Source organism: Tyto alba, unplaced genomic scaffold (assembly GCF_018691265.1).
Source record: "Tyto alba isolate M040663 unplaced genomic scaffold, T.alba_DEE_v4.0 Super-Scaffold_23, whole genome shotgun sequence".
Lineage (NCBI taxonomy): Eukaryota > Metazoa > Chordata > Aves > Strigiformes > Tytonidae > Tyto > Tyto alba.
In genome coordinates this window covers 25307873-25324541 of record NW_024881297.1, presented here as the reverse complement: position 1 = coordinate 25324541, position 16669 = coordinate 25307873, and the positions used below count along the sequence as shown (strand labels likewise).

At 43.0% G+C, this 16669-nt stretch overlaps 1 protein-coding gene across 5 annotated transcripts in view; it reads right to left on the bottom strand.

The window, feature by feature from the left end:
- COL25A1 (collagen type XXV alpha 1 chain) overlaps window positions 1-11780 on the bottom strand; it is a 321970-nt gene extending 310190 nt beyond the window's left edge. For all 5 annotated transcript variants that reach the window (XM_042796993.1, XM_042796997.1, XM_042796996.1 and 2 more), the window contains exons 1-2: window positions 11373-11780; window positions 10803-10872 (exon numbers count right to left, since the gene is read on the bottom strand). In XM_042796993.1, the coding sequence (XP_042652927.1) occupies window positions 10803-10872; window positions 11373-11732 (430 nt within the window). In that variant the 5' untranslated portion in view covers window positions 11733-11780. The remainder of the gene's footprint in view (window positions 1-10802; window positions 10873-11372) is intronic.
- Window positions 11781-16669: the final 4889 nt, after the last annotated feature.

The following is a 16669-nucleotide window of genomic DNA, read 5'->3' as shown; positions in this document are numbered from 1 at the left end:
AGTTTTCAAGACTCATGCTTCTTTTTAACTGGGCACTCTAACAGCTTACTGCCTCTGGGTTGAATGTGCTAAAAGAAAGTCCTCCTACCACACGTTAGGATGTGGCTCAGCCTGGAATTCAAACTAAGGAATTATGCAAAGCTGTCCTGAAGTTAAATCCACAACTGTCAGATTTAAATACTAATCTCTCCTCACTAAGATTAGTCTCCCTATACTAAAGAAATACAGTGCACTTACGTGCTTGATTCAGTGGAAAAGCACTTCATCTTCACATACAGAAACATTTCCAGCCTTTTACAAACATGGCTGTCACCATGACAAAGACACCAACTCTAAGTAAGTATTGACAATGTCTGTCTAAGCACTGGTTTGTTTTAAACTGGTGCCGTGCCACTGTGTCCTTCAGCCTCTGGTCCATCAGTATTCTGTGCACCTACTCCCAGGAACCACTTGGGAAACATATGCAAGGTGATCTTTACTGAACTGTGACTTCTTCATAAACACATCTAGGTAGCTACAGCAAAGACCATGACCCATTTCTGCAATACCACTTCACTTGTAAGTACCAACTAAAGCCATTCTCCAAGCTGCATATTATTAACTAACACAACTATTGAGCATTCACCAGGACAGAGAACAAAGAAAAGCAGAGTTCAAGCTCAGCACTGCCCTAAGTGACCACCTTAACAGTGACCCCGCTTTGGTCTACACTTGAGTACATCTCCTGGTACAAGGACTGAGTCAGGAAGTATTTTTACTGAAGTTTGAGGCAGCTATCCTGTCTGAGAGGTGAAAAGTGTGAAACCAGTAGTGTATTAATCACCTCTAAGTCAAGCTGAAGTAACAGTTCTCAGTATTTGTCATTCTTCAACTGGCAGTAACCAGAGTAGAGCAATGGAGATGCAAACGTTAAAGAAACATCTGATAAAATGCAGCAGAAGAGTTGACAGTAAAGAGACTCTTCAGCCAATGCTCAACAGTATTTTTCATAGTAATGACATTGGACATTATCTAGATGCAAACTCTGTGACTAAAGAAGAGAATATTAATAGACTATAGAGTTTATCCTTCTAATCTCCCATGGCCATATCTCTATGCTCAGGTATCAAGACTTCCCCTAAGGACATCAAGGGAGTTGGAACAGGAGCTTACTCAGAGGGTGTGGGCACAGGGTGGGGAGGAAGAGGAGGGATGTCTTCAAGCAGCTGGTTCTCATATTCTTAAGAGGTTATTAAAAGGTGCCAGCTAAAGGAAATACCTCCTCAACTTAAGATGTATACACTTTGACTTTCAGCACTGCAGTATTCTGAAACCTTACTATCATCCAGATGAAACACTGATATATAAAGAAGCCTTACGTCATTTCCTAGCAACATAACTAGTACTCCCAGCACAAGTTAGGCCTTAGTCTGCAGCCAGCTATGCTCTTTCTCTTACAAAGTGTATAGATTCTTAATCACAGAAATATCTTTTCAGAGATTTTATTTAGTGTCCTTCAAATTACAGGGTGCTGTTCTGCATTCAGATATGCATACACAAATCTGTCACTGCAGTGGCAGCCACACCTCTGATAAAAGATTTTAGTCTCCAGTTTTCAATACATTTTCCTGGTTTCAAAACTCCTTCTGTGTTCCCCCTTCCCCTCACCCCCCCAGCCCCTCCAATTTTAGAAGGGAGTTTTTAAATAGCAGTTTTTCAGCATAATCTTAGACACAATAAGCTAAGAAGGAGTTTATACTTATGGAAGGAACCTCATTCATAAGCTAAACCTTCAACATATATTTGGGGTAAGATCTGTTTCTGTGCTATTATATTCAGAGAAATTATATTGAAAATATTCAAGTGGAAGGTAAAATAAATTGATCTTTAAGACAGCATAAACTGCAAATGGCAGAACAGCAAAGGCCTTAAAAATATTTATTTTCTATAGTCTTGCTCCCATGATATTTACAGCTCTTACTCTACAGCCCCTTACTTCTAGGAGTACTAAAACTCTTCAAAAGGCTAGGAAGAACTAAGCTCATGAGCTAATTGGTTCTGGTTTTGGTTTGTTTTTTTTTTTTAAAAAAAGGGAAAAAAAAACCACTTCCCCTCTCACAAATCTTTGCTGCTTAGAGGAAGCACCTCACAGGTACCAACAGACTGAAGCAGTGCCAGGAAAGAGCACGAGCCAGCTATTTCAGTCAGCGGAAAGCAGTGGATCAGCCACCTGGCTTTATGCAGGTTTTCCCCGCTATAGTGAGCTATATTCTACGCTCTGTCACCGTGACTCGGAAGGCAGCCTACTGCATGCCCAAGTTACAGTAGAGTGTGAAAAACTACCGAAAACATCATACTGCTGTGTTATACAGTGCAGTGTACTGCATTAAAAAGAGGTCTAAAGATCAAAGAAAGTTCATTTGATACCCTTCTCAACACTTCTTCAAATGAGCTTGTAGAAAAGTCACAGAAGGGTAGAGGAAGCTACTTAGAGGTACTCATGTCCATCAACGTTCTATATACAGCCTCCTTCTCAACCTCTCTAAGAGTCTGAATCTTTGAGCCACTTTCCATTCCAAGCCCAAACGGGACATATTAGCAAAGGTAAACATCTATGAAAAAGCACATCTGTAAGTCATATTCCTAAAAACCCAAACTTAAATTCCTAAGCACTTAAAAAGGAAATACACACATCATTAAATAAGTTTTCCAATATACTTGCCCAACACACAATAATTGCAAGATGAATTTCATGACAACCAAAACTAAGATGATAATTCTAATGCCTAACAGAGACTAAACTAAAAGTACTGATTTTAACAGACCTCCATCTATTTCCTCATGTAATTTACCTATACATGTTCTAAAGAAAACTTTCTATGTGACAATTTCCTGCTCAGTTTTTAAGACAGTGTAGGACGAACTATTGTTGCTTAAAAGCTACATCACTTCTTGGTTAAGCGTGTCTCTGAAGTCTCTGAAATCATTGTATGAATTTTCAGAATGTTCTAAAAGAAACAGTAATATCCCAGTGTTATCACTTCTGTTATTACACTCTTTCTTCTTCCATTTATTGTTTATTCAACCTACAGTGGGCTGTCATCATATCTTTGACAATTATAAGAACATATATTTCTAGTAAAAAGATTTACATGGGTGTATAACTTCATATTTTTTCAAAAACTCAGCAGGCACCAGCATCTGTTTCAAAGATTTCTAAGCGCAAGAAGAAACAGTTCTCCCCAAACATGCATGATTTACAACCACATATAAATGCCCATTCCTATAAATATAAATCTGCACTTATAAATGAAAATCAATTTTAATACAACACTATCACCCCACCCCACTCCCACAACCACCACTCCCCCACCCCCCAAAAAAAAGACAGAATAGCAGAGGAGGAGCAGAAAGGATAAGTTTTATAGCATGCATTACAGACGAGACTGTCTTCCAACATATTTGTGAAGACGTTAAGGAGAGCACAACAATCAGGTTTTCTTCATGATCATGAAGGATGGGACAAGCAGTTTACTTCACAAATAAGGAAACTGTACCTTGCCTGCTAAGATCTAGGCAACCTATTGAAATAATTAAATAGTAGATTATTTCAGTTTAGGCACATCTATGCATTAGCAATTTCTTGCACTACGCATTTACTTATTTACAGAGAAGCACATTTTTAACTGAGGAGATTATTTACGTGAGGCTGTTGCACTTAATCACAAAATTAAGGCAGATCCAACAACTTACTGAGCCACGACTGACTGGACACTGTAATTGTGAACCACACGGAAGTAAATACCTGACAACAATGGCCTAGACGCATTTGCTCCAGAGCCCAGAAGCATGAATAAGATGCTAAAGTTGTTCAAGTCTACGTAGACAAAGAATAGCTGTATTTACATGAAGGGTACCTATGAATCTCACACTTTCAAATTTGGCACTCAGTTCTGAAAATTTGTCCACACATTTGTTATTAAGCTCTCACAAACAGCTTCTTCTCTTTAACTTAGTCTCATGAAAAGACCCAAGCAGATGAATTTAAGCAGGCATCGCTCTACTGTAAGTCTACCCGTAAAAACCTGACAGTCCGCAAGCTGCCCAAAAAGTGAGCCTGCAGCATCACATTCGCTATTGTATTATCTAACTGTAAGCTGCATCTTTAACTGTATAGCAAGAAAAGCGTTTCTTCCAGCCTATATTATTCTATGACTTCTTACATCATCTTAATATTTCCAGGCAAGTAGTCAGATTTCCTGTTGGTGGCTGACTTAGAAAATCAGCTGAAACAATGAAGGGGAAAAATGCTCTGTGTAGACGAGCCTTCCTGAAGAAGCTGTAGTTAGCAACATGACTCAAGTTCTGCATGCTTTAAAGATGGATGGTTTCACAGGGTTGGTAACTTGAACATATTAATTATATGATTCTATCTGGTAACTTAAAGGGCCCTATAAAGAAAGCTTCTGTCATTCATGCCGTTTTCTAAGCTAGCTGATTTTTACTGCACTAAATATACAAAAAAGTAGGCAGGTAAGAAGAAGCTAGTAAATTTAGAAGGGAGTGAGAAGAGGATGAGTGCCGTAATGCAGGTGCAGCAGTGCTGTTTTTCTGGAAACAAATTCCCAAGAACCCACTAATCTTAATTTAAAGGGGCAGGGGGTGAGTATTGCTGAACAGAAATCAGTCATCCAAGCCTTAAATAGTCTTTAAAGAAATAGCTGCATATATTTAATGATTTAAAAAAAAAAGGGGGGGGGGGAGGGGGGCGGGAACAAAACAACAACAACAACAAAAAAACAACAAAACAACAACAACAAAAAAACAACAAAACAACAACAACAAAAAAACAACAAAACAACAACAACAAAAAAAAAAAAAAAAACAACAACAACAAAAAAACAACAAAACAACAACAACAAAAAAAAAACAAAAAAAACAACAACAACAAAAAAACAACAAAACACACACACTAAAAGTATTGTTCCGGAGTGGGTTTAACAGCCTCTTCTCACACTGCAAGGCTCACTGTGCTTGAACCGGTTTTACACTTCAGCAGTTCAAGATGGACAGCTGTCACATGGAAGGAAATCTAAGAACATACATTAATATTAATCTAAGAACATATTAATCTCACATAATATAAGAACAGTTAATGTAGGTAATCAAACCTTCCCTTTAATATGCCTTGTTTGAAAAAAACTGTGCAAGTTCAATAAAATTTAACTCAAGTCATAGAAAAACCTTTTGTTACTGACACTTCTGAGGTCAAATCAACCTTTGTTACACCAGCACTGACATCAATAATATTACAAAAGATAGAAATCTGGTGCAGTCTGCTGTCAATCAGTTCTCCTTTGAGCCACATTATGATTCATTCATCATGCTGCACACCCTACCTCCTTACCCAGAGGGAAGGGAATTAAAAGGTCACATCTTAGCCAATAAAATATGTTTAGCTATTCTGTAGAGAGATAACAGTATCTCTAATCAGTCATCCAAACAAGACAACAGACTACCCAGAAGGTTGCGTGCTGCTGCACATCAATAAACATCTTTATCTAGGAACTGAAATGAAAAATATCAAACCAGTGAAGGTATGAAAGGGGAACTCAAAGCCCTGTCAGAAAAATTACAAAATTAGAGCTGAGCACTGCATTCAGCAAATAGATGATACAGACATGGCAAAAATAAGTAGTGCTGGGAGCTAGGTTCAGATAGCACACCCTGGAATTTTAAGTAACAGGGAAAAACACTTTGGATGCTCTCTGTATCCATCTGTATTTGGCTTTGGGTCTCTCTACTGGTAAACACTTAAGTCAGTTCCTCTTTGCCTCTTGAGTCTTTACAGAACTACTTCCCTATAATCATAATTTAAAAAAAAAAAAAAAAAAAAAAAAAAAAAAAAAAAAGGAAAACCCTGCCAATACCAGGATTCTTTTAATCCCCAAAACTGATTTCTTCTCCATTCTTTCAGCCTCACTAATCACAATGCTCCAGGAAACAGTCCTTATAGAACATGTGGAAATGAGAAAGAGTGCCTAAATTGTACTTCCACTACATGTCAACACAAAGATTAGGTGCTTAAGAAGACAAAAACAGTACTGGGATGCTAAGAAGATACATTGGTTTTTCCCATCCATGCTGCTACCAAAATACATATAGCAGATCTTACTGAAGAACTGCAGCTGTAGAATACAGTTTTCCCACTAGAATTACTACAACCAGAATAAGACAAACTGGTATTCTCTATCCACCCCCGCAAAAAAACCCCTTGGCTTATGGTATTTCATGCCCCAAATGAACGGGTTTACATACACACAACTACACTGAACTAAGCTTTATAACCTGACTGCAGCAAACTGCATGGTGAAGGAGACGGTACTTCAAATCCCAAACCATAAGGCTCTTTAAGACTGGAACGGAGAATCAAGAAGACGTGCTTAGAAAAACAGCACAAAATAGCTGGGTAAGAATGATGACGGTGTCCATGCCTGGAAAGGGTTTGAAGCCACAGGTATCAGAACACAAGAAGAAAAATGAAGGTTTCTTCATGGGAAAAATACAAGAGAAAGAGCAAAGGAAGAAACATTGCCTGTGGCACAAAAGAAACAAAAGTAAATTTGTTTGGTTATTTATTACTATATATTGAATTATGTTTCCATATATGAAATTTGCATATAAATATATCTCATTACATTTTTATATATATTTAATTATATATTAAATTACTTTGCCAGGTACTCATCAGTGAAGTTTAGCTAATGTTCTGGGGAGAAAAAGAAGGGGAAAAAAACCCCACAACACCAAAACCTGCAAACACCATCATTTTATGTGCAAGCAACAGTGAGTATACATACACAGTGCGTCATAGCGTTTCGAGATAAAAAACATCTCTTATCTTATGCAACCTATCCTTTGCCAACGCAGAATTAAAGAAATGTCTGGCATATAGACATTCTTACTTATACAATACTGTTTGCCCCCCCTCTTTTTTTTTTTTTTTTAAGAATAAATTCATTATAAAGGCCTGCCTCAAAAGAGAACAAAAAAGTAATTGCTTCCCAAAACTGGCCAAGAGAGGCATGCGGAACCATACATAATCACCTGCTAGCCTTCCTGCTGACCAGGATTGAATTTTCTGTTAGTAATAGACTTGACTCTTACTCCTGCCAACAATATCTGACTCCCGGAGCAGGTTCTGAGGACCACTTACAGAGTGAGACATCACGGCACAGGATGGCAAATGTCAGAATTTGACCCTTACCATATATAAAGGATCAATTCACTAAAAACATGCAAGCATATGTTAATATCTGTTGAAGTCTAAAGGTCCTGGGTATACACAATGAATGCTTTCTGGAAGAGGAAAGTCTGAAGAATCTACCAAAACCTAAGAATTTGTTAAAACTCTATTGAATTGGAAGTGTCCCTGCGCTTTCTGCACGTGTTACTCTTTCCACAACAGTGTAATTCTTGGCACTTGGTAAGAAGTATCCAGCACTGTGCTTGACTGTTCCTCATAAAAGCTGATTATGCTCCCACATCCATTTAAAGTAAGATTCAAACTTATGAAATTATTACCTACATACCCACTTTTTTTCTTCATCTTTTACAGTAGAGAAACATTAATTTACAATAAGTAATAAATATGGCAAATGAATATAAGTTTATTATGCTTAAAATAATTTTAGTCACTCATTTTGCCCCCCAGTCCTATGCACAGGAGGCTAACTGCCAGCAGTGACTGCAGCACTAGTTGCAAGTATGGGATTTAAGCTGGCACTCTTGTTAGAGCTGAGGTAATTTAAGAGGAATGTCAGCATGCATTTACTTTTCAAATTTTATTACTCTGCTTTAAGAGGAGAAAGAATGCCTGCTATTGTCATTTTAAAAATATTTACAAAATCTTTGGTATCTGGTTTTAGTCCTGAAGAATTAAAATTAAAACTCTAATTCTCCTCACATTGTGTTTCTTCTATAAGAAAACAGAAAATAATAATTAGGAAAAAAAAAAAAAAACAAACCAACACACATTTAGTGAAAATCAAATTTTTTAAAAGAGAAATGTGACCACTCTTCACTCTAGACAAAGTTCAAGGCTAGCGTTGAATTAAAAGGAGCTACACGTGGACAACTCTGCAAGCTACAAGCAGTGGTGAATCTGGCTGCCTTTGGCATCCAAGCTGTTCAAACCCAGTTTCCTTTGAACGTTCAAGTTCCTACCACGGAGAGTCACAAGGGGATTGAACACCTCAAGCTAATGAGATCTACACCAGTTGCATAACTTTAATCCTAAATCAGAGGCCACATACTCACTCTCCTGCCTGCAGATTGAATTTCCCTCTCTTCTTTTTGTAGAGAACAATATAACCTATTTTTAAATAATCTTTATTTCTCATTAAAAAGCAGGATGATGGAAACTGCCTTGGTGGCCATTTGGCAGCAGCCTTTTCTCACAGCATAGGGATGTTTCAAAAATCACCTCTGTACACAAGGGCCTTCCAAAGTCATCTCTAGCAGTCATGTATTTCATTATTACAGAAACCCGGGGAAGAAATGCAGAAGCTGAGCAGAATAAAGCAGCAAAAGGGAACCATGGGGGGAAGTAAAGAAGCAATTTACTCTTTGGCTTCACAAATAGCAGGCAACAGAAAAAACACTGAGCTTCCAAGATACAAACGCCTTTCTGAACACAGTAATAGCAGCATTAAGGGTGAAAATGAAAGCCCATCCTGTCCAGCCAAAAAGCAATTCTAACAAAGTGAAATGTGAAAAAACAACAATTTATTTGCTCCATGCCCTCCTGCTCTGCCTAACGCCTGCTGTTAGGAAGGCCCAGTACTCAGCTGGTGGTGCCACCCAGCCCTTGTTCTCTCAGTCAAGGCTCCCAAGACGATGCCATTTTGAGGTAGACACCTGTCCACTGGCAACAAGCATGAGAGCATCAACTCCTTTTAAGCTGTCCAAAATGAGGCTATCACATGGCAACATCTTTCAGTCACTACAAAACTTGCTTCCAAACTGAAATAGCTACTCAGAGGTGAAAAGCTCCATATCACGTTTCTAATCCCCATACCAGCTAGTTCCCTCTGCAATTTAATTTTTTTATTTTATAACAATTCATATAAGCTTTCCTGCTCTTATGAACCTTGTTGCCTTGAAAATGTTTCCCACATCACTTTATTTTGACTTTCATCTAACAAGGTTTTTTACAATGCACATGAGAACTATTCTGTTGTTCATTATCTATTTGATAAAACATACTACTTAAGAAAAAAGGTCAGATAAAAATTGGTATAATGTGGGGCTCTAGTGGTGGTGGGTAAGTAAAGCAGCGCATAACACTAACTGTGAAAAAGTAGATACTGACCTTTAGTATGAAAACAGTAAGTGAAAGCATTGTAACAGATTAATTTAGACACGGAGAAGGAAAAGGAAGAGAGCTTGTCATTAAATTCAACAATGTCTCAGGCTCACGGAATGCATCTTAGGGTACAACATGATGAGCAAGCCTCATTTTTAGTGCACAAACTTGAATCTTGTAATTTATTGAAGTTAAGCAACAGAAAAAATAAGATCAACACTGTATACTCATGTTAGCCTTAAAGGAAAAAATTATATATAGTACAGCAGGAAACCAGTGTTCCTTACCAAAACTAGCTTGGAGTTGAGTAATCCTATGCAGTCTTTTAAAACAGTCCTAGTCATATATATTGTCCTTTCCATGCTAGCCATGGTAACTCCTGTACCAGCCAGTAAATATTCTGCTCTCAGTTGTATCATCAGCAAAATACTGTACCAACCACTGTAGTCAGTTTTAACACCGTGATTTGGTAGATTTTGGCAGGAATTAAATCCTAAACTAGAATAGCTCCTTCCTTACATAGATGGTACTATCACACATCCTATTGGCAAAGGCCATCATCTTAAGTCTTGTTGACAGTCGATATTCCACCTCTAAAGGAGATGTTTTTTTCATACAGAGCGGCAGGAGATGTAAAGCATACCGCGTGTCTAGTGTACTCCATCACACAGAGGATGTTGGAATCCCTACATCACCCTGTGAAACACTGGCAGCAGATTCATAGCTTTTAAGACACCATTTGAACTTGGGTGTGCATCAGCAGAAGTTTATAAAGCTAAAACAATATTGACAGTTATCGGACTGTCAAAAAGCAGAACAAAAAACAGAGGGAGCATTGCAGTGTGTATGAACAACCGATCCCAGTATTAGGGGGCCCCATTTCCAAAGTCAAGCAACATCACTGGTTGCATAAACACACACAGCTTTGAACCCTCAGTATGAAACCTGCAATCCCTTCCTGAGGGAACTGCTTTCATCCAAGATTACAGAAAAATGAGACTGAAAAGCTCTTGTATATTTTACTGCTAACTTGCAATGGACTCTCCGCCTACTCCAAGCCATGCTATAAATTGTTCGATATTTTTGCTAGGAACTTTTGCTCTACTTCCGAAGCCAAGCACACAATGCCTTGAACCAGTACTACCCCGTTTAAGACAGAATATATTTCTTCTTGCAAGGGTAGATCATTAACTTCTTCAGAAGTGCTGTTGTTTGGCATCACCCAGGCTAACCAGGATTTTTAACTAGTATTAATTCCAAGCCAGTGCCACACTGGAAACGGATGATTCTGGGCTTTACACCTTTGCCACCAGAGATACAGCTGCTGACTTCGGAGGCATCCCCTGGATCTGACTTCGGTGTATTTGAAAAAACCCGGGATACCACACCCCACACCCCCCCACACACCCCCGAGTTTCAAGCCTCTGAGAGGAGGTTTCCAAGCCGCGGCTGTTACCTGGTGGGCAGTTGCACTCTGGAGGCGCTTCTCTCGCTACTCGTATTTTTGACAAGTGCTCGTAGGATTTCTGTGGGCGAGAGAAGCGACGTGAGGGCGCTGGGCAGCTCCCGCGGCCGTGGCTGCGCGGCCAGCGATGCCTTCCTCGCTTGGACTCGACCCAAGGGGTCTCACTGACTTCTCCACCCCCACAACAACAAAAACAAGCCCGACGCCACCGGCTCTCTCCCACCTACACCACAAGTGCCCCCTTCCCTTTCCCCTCCCCCTGCTTTTTTAATTTTTTTTTTTTTTTTTTTCCTTTTTCCGCGCGCGATCGAGAAACGCGGGGACTGAGGCTCGGGCTCGGCGGCAAGTTACCGATGAGAAAAGCGCCGGTGGCGTCAGGGCGGGGGGGTCACCCACGAATCCCCCAGGAGCCGGGGCACCCCCCCCCCCCCCCACCCCCGGGGATGGGGGGCTCACTCTCCCCGTCGCCCCCTCACCTCCCGCCCGCGGAGCCGCTCCGGCCGCCCCCCCCATAGCCTCAGCCGGCCCCACACACACACACACACACCCCGTCCCGCACACCTGGGCGAGAAGTCGCTCCACTTTCTCCTGCATCATCGCGTTCAGCTGCTCCAGGGAGAAGCCGGGCAGCGGCGGGAGCGGGGCGGCGGCAGAGAAGCCCCCCCGGGCGCCCTCGATGGCCGCGACCCTGGCCTGGAGGTCGCTGGTCCGCACCCCCAGGTAGACGCAGGAGGCGGCGGCCAGCGCGGAGAGCAGAACCGCCAGCGCGGAGCCGCCCGGCCCGGCCCTCCGCGGGCAGCGCTCCCCTCCGCAGCCGCGCTGCCCGCTGCCATCCCGCCCTGCGGCTCCGCGGCTCTTCCCCGGCGCGCTTTTACACCCTTCGGCTGCGGCGGCTTTGATTTCCTTTCCTCCGCCCCCCATGGAGGCGATTAGTTTACAAACAGCGGCAAAAAAATAATAACAATCAAGTGGGGGGGGGGGGGGGGGGGGGACAAAAAAAAACAAAAAACAAAACACCCAAAAAGCAAAACAAAAAGGCAAAAGGTTTGTTGTTTTTTTTGTTTGTTTGTTTGTTTTTTGGGTGGGCAGGGGGGGAATAGGGGGGGAAAGCGGTGAGTAGAAGCAAAGCCCGCAACCGGCTCACACACTTTCAAGGCGAAGCGGCGGCGCGCCGCCCGGCAGCGGGTCGCGACTCAGCCCCGCGGGGAGGGGGGGGGGGGGGGGGGGAAGGGGAAGGGGGGGCGGAGAGGTTGCAGGGGGGGCGGTGGGGGGAGCGGCGAGGAGCCAAAAGTCGGCAGCAGCAGGGCTGGGTGCGGAGCGAGCCCCTTCGGCGGGAGCAGCAGCAGCAGCGTGCTCTGCTAACGGTTTGCCACTTGTCAGAGAGGTTTTTCAGGCGCGGGGCGGGAAGCCCACCCCACCCACTCACCCACTCCCCCCCCCCCCCCCGCTTTCCTCCCTGCCGCCGCCGGACTCGCTGCTCTCCCCCCCCCGCCCTTACCCCCCACCTGCCCGCCGGCGCCCAGCAGCCGCGCCAGGCGCGGAAACCCCCGCACCCGCGCTGCCAGCCGCGCCGCGCAGCCGCCCCCGCGGGCCGGCCCGCCTCCCCGCCTTCCTTAGCATAATTTATTCACCTAGGCGGGCGGGGAGCGCTCTTTGCATAATATATGCGCGGGGTAGTAGACTAATAAATGAGGGGGGCGCCGCGGCCCCCGGAGGTGGGGGGGGGGGGGGGGGGGGCAGCGGGAGCGGCCGGGGTGCCGGGGAAGGGGGTGACCGGGCCGGCCCGCCCCGCCGGGGGAAGCTCTGGAAAGCCGCGCTAATTTACGGCGGTTTACACCCGGGCTGTCATGCCCACGGCGCGGGCATAAACCACGGGGAGGGAGAGCTCCGCCGTCCCATTCCTTTTTTAGAGCGCGGAGGATAAAACGTGCATAAAACTAAGCGGCGGGGGGGAGCGAGCACACGCGAGGAGAGGGCTGGCTTCCAAAGGGGCAGCATGCACCCGCGCCCCGTCGCAGGGGGTCGGTTCGACTCAGACTGATTTTCTTTTTCTTTGCTTATTGACCAAGGTGCTGCTTCGCTGGTCTGCGTGCACCGACCCATTTTCATCACTCCTGGCTTGTACCGCTGGAAAAGAAGCATCAGCATCCAAAGAACAGCACGCGTGGCCTGGTGGAAGGTTTCTGTTCCTTTCCCCTCTGCCTCTTACCTTCCAAATGCTGCATTTACCTGCTGTAGTTCAGTTCTCATCTTGGCATTACCACAGTGCATCTCCTATGTAGCACTTCTTGTGACATTTCTTGTGCCCAGAGAACTTCTTCAACCAGAGAAACTTCTCGAAGCAGGACCAGAGCCTGAAGGAACACGTAACTCACCCTGTTTGGCATTTACTCATGTGAAGACTGACCACTTACAAGATATAAAGACTTGAGGGATGAAAAAGAGACTTGTCCAACTCCGGCACTCCTCAGATAAGACTGAGAGTGCTGGTTTATACTATGAATCAAGTTTCCTTATGGAGTCGTATTTGTGCGGTTTTATTGCCTATTGTTTTCCAAGTATTCAAGCAATCACAACTGCCATGAAGACATGGGTCCAAACAGCTTTGCAGGCTTCAGTACAATTACTTAGACTTTGAATAAAACGTACCAGAAGTTCATAGCTAGTCATCTATTCTTTGTAATTTGTCTTTCTCCTTTCTAAAAGTTTTGTGGACTCTAGTCAGGGAGAAGAAATCTTGATTACATAGCCCTAGATGATAATTTCTTCACAATAAACAGTTAATTGTTGCAATGAACAGTTTTCAAACAAATTCCCCCAAGCGGCACATACCTTATGATCAGGACATGTGAATAACAACTGCCCTTTTCAAAACAAGGACTTGCTCGTGGACTATCTCTTGGCAATACAAAGACCAAACGGTATTTGGAATGAGCAATCTGACAGAAGAAAACAAATAATACCCACATGCTCTTATTTGGTGCGTCGCGCGGGCTCCCTGCGCGTGGTGCGAGCCGTACCCAGCTCCAAGCGCTTCGCTTTACCCCCTGCCAGCGCCATGACTCACCCCTGCTCGCTGTGAGTCCAGCAAAGTCACACAGCAAAGCCTCAGGCTGTGATTATCGAGTTATGCGGGGCTGGGGGGGGGTGCTGGGGGGCGGCGGGGGGCAGGGACAGCTGTGTACCCACAGAACGGTGTGACCTGGCTCAGTGTTTTGCTTGGCCGAAAGGTGCAGTCTTCCTGCCAAAGCACCTTTCCGTCCCAGCGTCATGCCATCCGTTTGTTTTAGACGAGGCGTGTTCCACATCAGAAATGAAATAGCCTGAGACAGGAAGGCCCTTGTTGCGTTAAATTTCCACATGCTTGCTGTCATAAAGATCACCAAATGAGCCAGGCCACCATGTTTCTGTGGGACAAAGCCACTTGCCTACTAGATAACAAATGTCATGCTAGATGTTTCTTATTCTGTAGAGGTGTGATGGGTAACCTCGATCTTTCTGTCTGGGACAAACAGGAAACTCTGCCATATTAGAATGAAAGCCCAAACCAGGCAAGAACAACTTTTAAATATCCAAGAAATTTTTTTCATGCTTTTTTTCACAATGGGTAGCTATACCTTTACACACTTGTTAGCCTTGTCTGGTCTCACTTCTGAAAAGAGATGAGGCTCAACCATTCCTTGTGTGTGGCTGCTCACACGTATCCTCAGACAAAGGGGAACAGCATGAAGAAGGGTGAGACCAGTACCAGGCCTTCCTCCTTGCTCTGCTTTAAAGTTACATTTTTCTTTTTGCCAAAGCTTGCTTCTGGGAAATCTAAAAGTTTGTTTAAATGCTTAGAAATTATTTGGTAATGACAGGATTTGAGACTAAATTATTTCCAATAACTTTTTTTCCCAATGTGTTTTCATATAGAAATAGACACCAGAGAGTCTTGGAAGTTGCAAATTAGCAGTGTCCTCCTCTTACAGAAAAAACATGGTGATTTTCCTGATGGAGCCGTATTTATCCACCTCACAGCAAAGGCTGGTCCAGAATAGACTAGACTGAACTACAGAGTCTGAGCAGCAAGCTAAATTAAGCACCATCTGATTAAATCTAGCACAGGAGTTGTCCATGTAGGTGAAGAACGTAATGCAGCTGGTTTACCTGTTATAAAATTATATGGTCATGTCTGCTCAAACAGAGAGCATTAAGCAGCTGTCCCCTCCCGTGTTCAGTTACTTGATACCATCAAGTGGACAACTGGCAGCTTTGCAGTACGCTTACCCCACCTAGACACAATAAACTGGAGAAAAAACATGTAAAACTCAGCCTTGCTGCTTTTGCTGGCTTTCCACAAGCGGGAGGCAGAGCGAATCCAGGACATGCGTATATGTTCAGTGCCAGTGAGCCTGCTTCTTATTTTGCAGCCATGATGATGCCAGAGTCAAGAAGGCATCTACTTAGGATCATAGCTAAGATTGAAAACAGATTGCTGTAGTACTGTTGAGAATGTTATCCATGCAATGAAAGAACTGGTTTTCTTTTTTTTTTCTCTCTCTCTCTCTTAAAAAAAAAAAAAAGCCACTATTTTTAACATTTTTTACTGGTGAAGATTTATAGGTTTTGAATTAGAGAGAGTAACTTGGTCTGAGGAGTCAACCCCCTACTCCAGGAGTAAACCAGGTGGCTATTCACATGGGCAAGCAGTAATTTAACTGCCTGCAGTCAGGAACTATATCTCAGGCGATGCTGGTCACACTTAAGGTGATATACCATGCAAGTTCAGATTACAAAACACTTAAAATGCTTTAAAAGCCTATTTTGTATCTGGTAGGTAAAATAAAGCAGCTTGAAATAAGAAGTGTACCCCAGATATATTGAGCTGGCCATTAGCGTGTGCAGGTGGAGTATAAGAAATGACAGATCTGCAGCACTTCAGCTCAAACAGGAGAAAAAAAAAGGAGGAGAATCTTAAAGAAGGCCTGCTGAAGAGCTCGTGCACGCAGACCTGAGGCAGCCACACTTCCCACCGGGAAGGGAGTGCTCTCACTTTGAAGATTTGAATCTCTAAACGCCACGATTCAGCAGATCTTGTGCATGACCAGGCCAAAGGTATTGACACAAGATGCTACTGTTTGCATTTCATGGATCTGTGTTTGAAGATGTGGATGGTGTTTGCAGATAACAATTTTCCACCAGACAGGACTAGTGTCTGGAGTTCTTTCCATATTTTTATGTCTGCAGCATGGTGTATTCTGGCTGACCAATCCACAATCCAGTACTGGATTTCTTTACCAGATACGACATAAACTTGTGATTAGAATTACGCAAAAACAGATCAGTGAAAAATAGGCACTCATCTGCTGAAATGAAAAGCCATGTTCAGTTTGTAAAATATTTTGCATACATGGTCAAGAAAGGCAGAAGGCAGGGACTAAATACAAGTGGAAATTGAAGTCTGGGACTCTGTGTTGGAACTGAGGTGACACAAACAAGGCTAAAAGCTTGAATGTTTAATAATGGTTGTGCATGCTCCAAGACAGAGTTGAAACTTTCTATCCCAAGTGTTCCCACTTTCAAATGGATCTTATATATTATTCATCATATGTGAACTTGAGTTGTATCTGCATTCTACTGCTTCCTCCATTCCTTTCGCTCCTGCTCAGTTCAGCCTTTGAATTAGAGATCATCTTGCACCCTAAATGAGATTTTACTCAACTTCTGTATACTTATATGGGTAAAATTCAAGGCAGAACCAGAATCCAATGCTTCTGTGATTTGCCTCACTTCCCAGCTCTCTGGCAGGTTAGGTAGTATGATATTTCTCATTGAGCTGCTCATACTATCTGCCAAGATAGCACAGAATCACCAAA